General features: G+C 49.7%; 1 protein-coding gene across 1 annotated transcript in view; it reads right to left on the reverse strand.

Moving 5' to 3' along the window:
- Nucleotides 1-650: 650 nt before the first annotated feature.
- The window catches only part of PIK3R6 (phosphoinositide-3-kinase regulatory subunit 6), a 39042-nt gene continuing 37864 nt past the window's right edge, over nucleotides 651-1828 (reverse strand). Inside the window, exon 18 of the mRNA XM_011359118.1 lies at nucleotides 651-1421. Within this exon, the coding sequence (XP_011357420.1) occupies nucleotides 1265-1421 (157 nt within the window). The 3' untranslated portion in view covers nucleotides 651-1264. The remainder of the gene's footprint in view (nucleotides 1422-1828) is intronic.

The following is a 1828-nucleotide window of genomic DNA, read 5'->3' on the forward strand; positions in this document are numbered from 1 at the left end:
TAGTCCCCACTGCCACTTACACCTGCACCTCTTTCTTTTTACTGTCAGACCCCCTTGGGCTTGTTGCTTTCAACTGCCTCAGAAAACTTCACCTGCTTCTCATGCCTATTGGGGCACAAGGACTCTCTCTCTAAGGCTGCCCTTGGGGCCATCTACCTAGACACGCCAGGCAGCCCTTCTTATGCCATTCCCCTAGGCATTGAGAATGTGCTCTGGGACTTGTGCCCATTCCTGGGGCAATGAGGTCAAAAGTGAAGTGCCTACCTCTCTACTATTGGATCCCCAAATGCAAAAGGGATTCTTCCACCCTCCACCCCCACTCCCAACCGACGATACCTGGAGATTCTGCCCAGGTAATAGGGATGAACTCAAGTCAAGCCTTCATGTTCTCTCTGTTGCTTTTCCCCTCACCTCACACCTAGTCCCAGGGGTGAGGGAACTGGTTCTGTGTCATTATACATGTGGGTTTAAGTTTTCAAACTCAAAAGCCAAGGATTTTGATGTCCTTAATCTCTGGTTTCTCTGCAACTAGCCTGCATTCCCACCTTTGTTTTGGGACAGTGCTGGTCAGGAGTCCCTGAGCCAATGTGAATGAGGAGAGGGGTAGGCAGTTAGACAGAACACACAAGTAAATACTTCACAGAACTCTTACCTGGCCTAAGAGAATTCATTAGGTTAAATGAAGTACTGCTCTTAATCTCTATTAAAATATAAATATTGCTTGGTATTGGATAAAAGCAGAAACACTTTAGTGTGCATTTATTGAATCTGACACTTTCCTCTCAACTGAGAGAGATGGCTGCCTAGGATTGGGTGAGGTGGGCAGATGCCAAAGTGAAGGAAGGAAGCAGACTCAGGAGGAGGAGGTATAGTTGCCTTTGCCTACTTCTCATTTTCCCCCAGGGCACAGGGCCCTGGGCACAGCTCTCACTTTGATCTTAAGGGCTAAGTGGGGAGCTTGAATGAGAGAGGTGGGAATTGAAAATCAATGAAAGAGTGGACATTTGTGCAAAGAGCTGGGCTTTGTATGTGAGCAGCTTTGCCCAGGCCACCCTTGAGCCTTCATGTAGACCTGCTCCATTACCCACCACAGCCAGCCTCTTGTGTTCTGGGCACTTGCTGGCTCCTAATTAGGGCAAGAAGATGCCTAGGGCCTCTTGACCTGGCTCCATCCATTGGTGTGTGTTTGGGACTGGTGGGGTAGTGTATCCTTCCTCTTGGGCCCGTGGCTCTCAGATTCAGTTCTTCCACTGCCCCTTCAGGCTCACTGGACGATGCCGGAGAATGTGTTGATGGGCATTAGAAGGGGTTTGGGCATGGCTTTGGTCCTTTCCATTTCCTTCTTCTGGTGTGAACTGAGCCAAAGTGCCTTAGACTTCTGGATCCCAGAGCATGGCTCTGGGCAGCGAACAACCTCAAACCTGTGGGTGGAGAAAGGCCAGCTCAGGAGATGGATCTCAAGGGTCAAATCTGCCTGGAGATTCTAAAGGTAGTCCTTTTATTGTAGGGTCTAGAAGAGAGAGCCTAATAGAGGGAAGAGAAAATGTCAGGACAAGAAAGAGCATCTTAGGCCTAGGGCAAACACTGGGAGAGGATGACATGCCTGGATGGGTCGCTGTGTATGCCTTCCTTACCCAAATACACCTCCCCAGGGGAGACCAGTAAGGGTCACTTTAACTGGGGCACAGCTGCCACAGTAGGATAGCCAGTGGTGGAGGGCTACAGGCTGAGTGTTCATGCAGGAATCTTGGGAAATTTGAATATCAGCTGCTGCCCAGGGTTAGCTGTTCATTTGCCCTCCTTCCTGGATTCAAGTCATAGGGCAGTG

Source organism: Pteropus vampyrus, unplaced genomic scaffold, assembly GCF_000151845.1.
Source record: "Pteropus vampyrus isolate Shadow unplaced genomic scaffold, Pvam_2.0 Scaffold44, whole genome shotgun sequence".
NCBI classification, from domain to species: domain Eukaryota; kingdom Metazoa; phylum Chordata; class Mammalia; order Chiroptera; family Pteropodidae; genus Pteropus; species Pteropus vampyrus.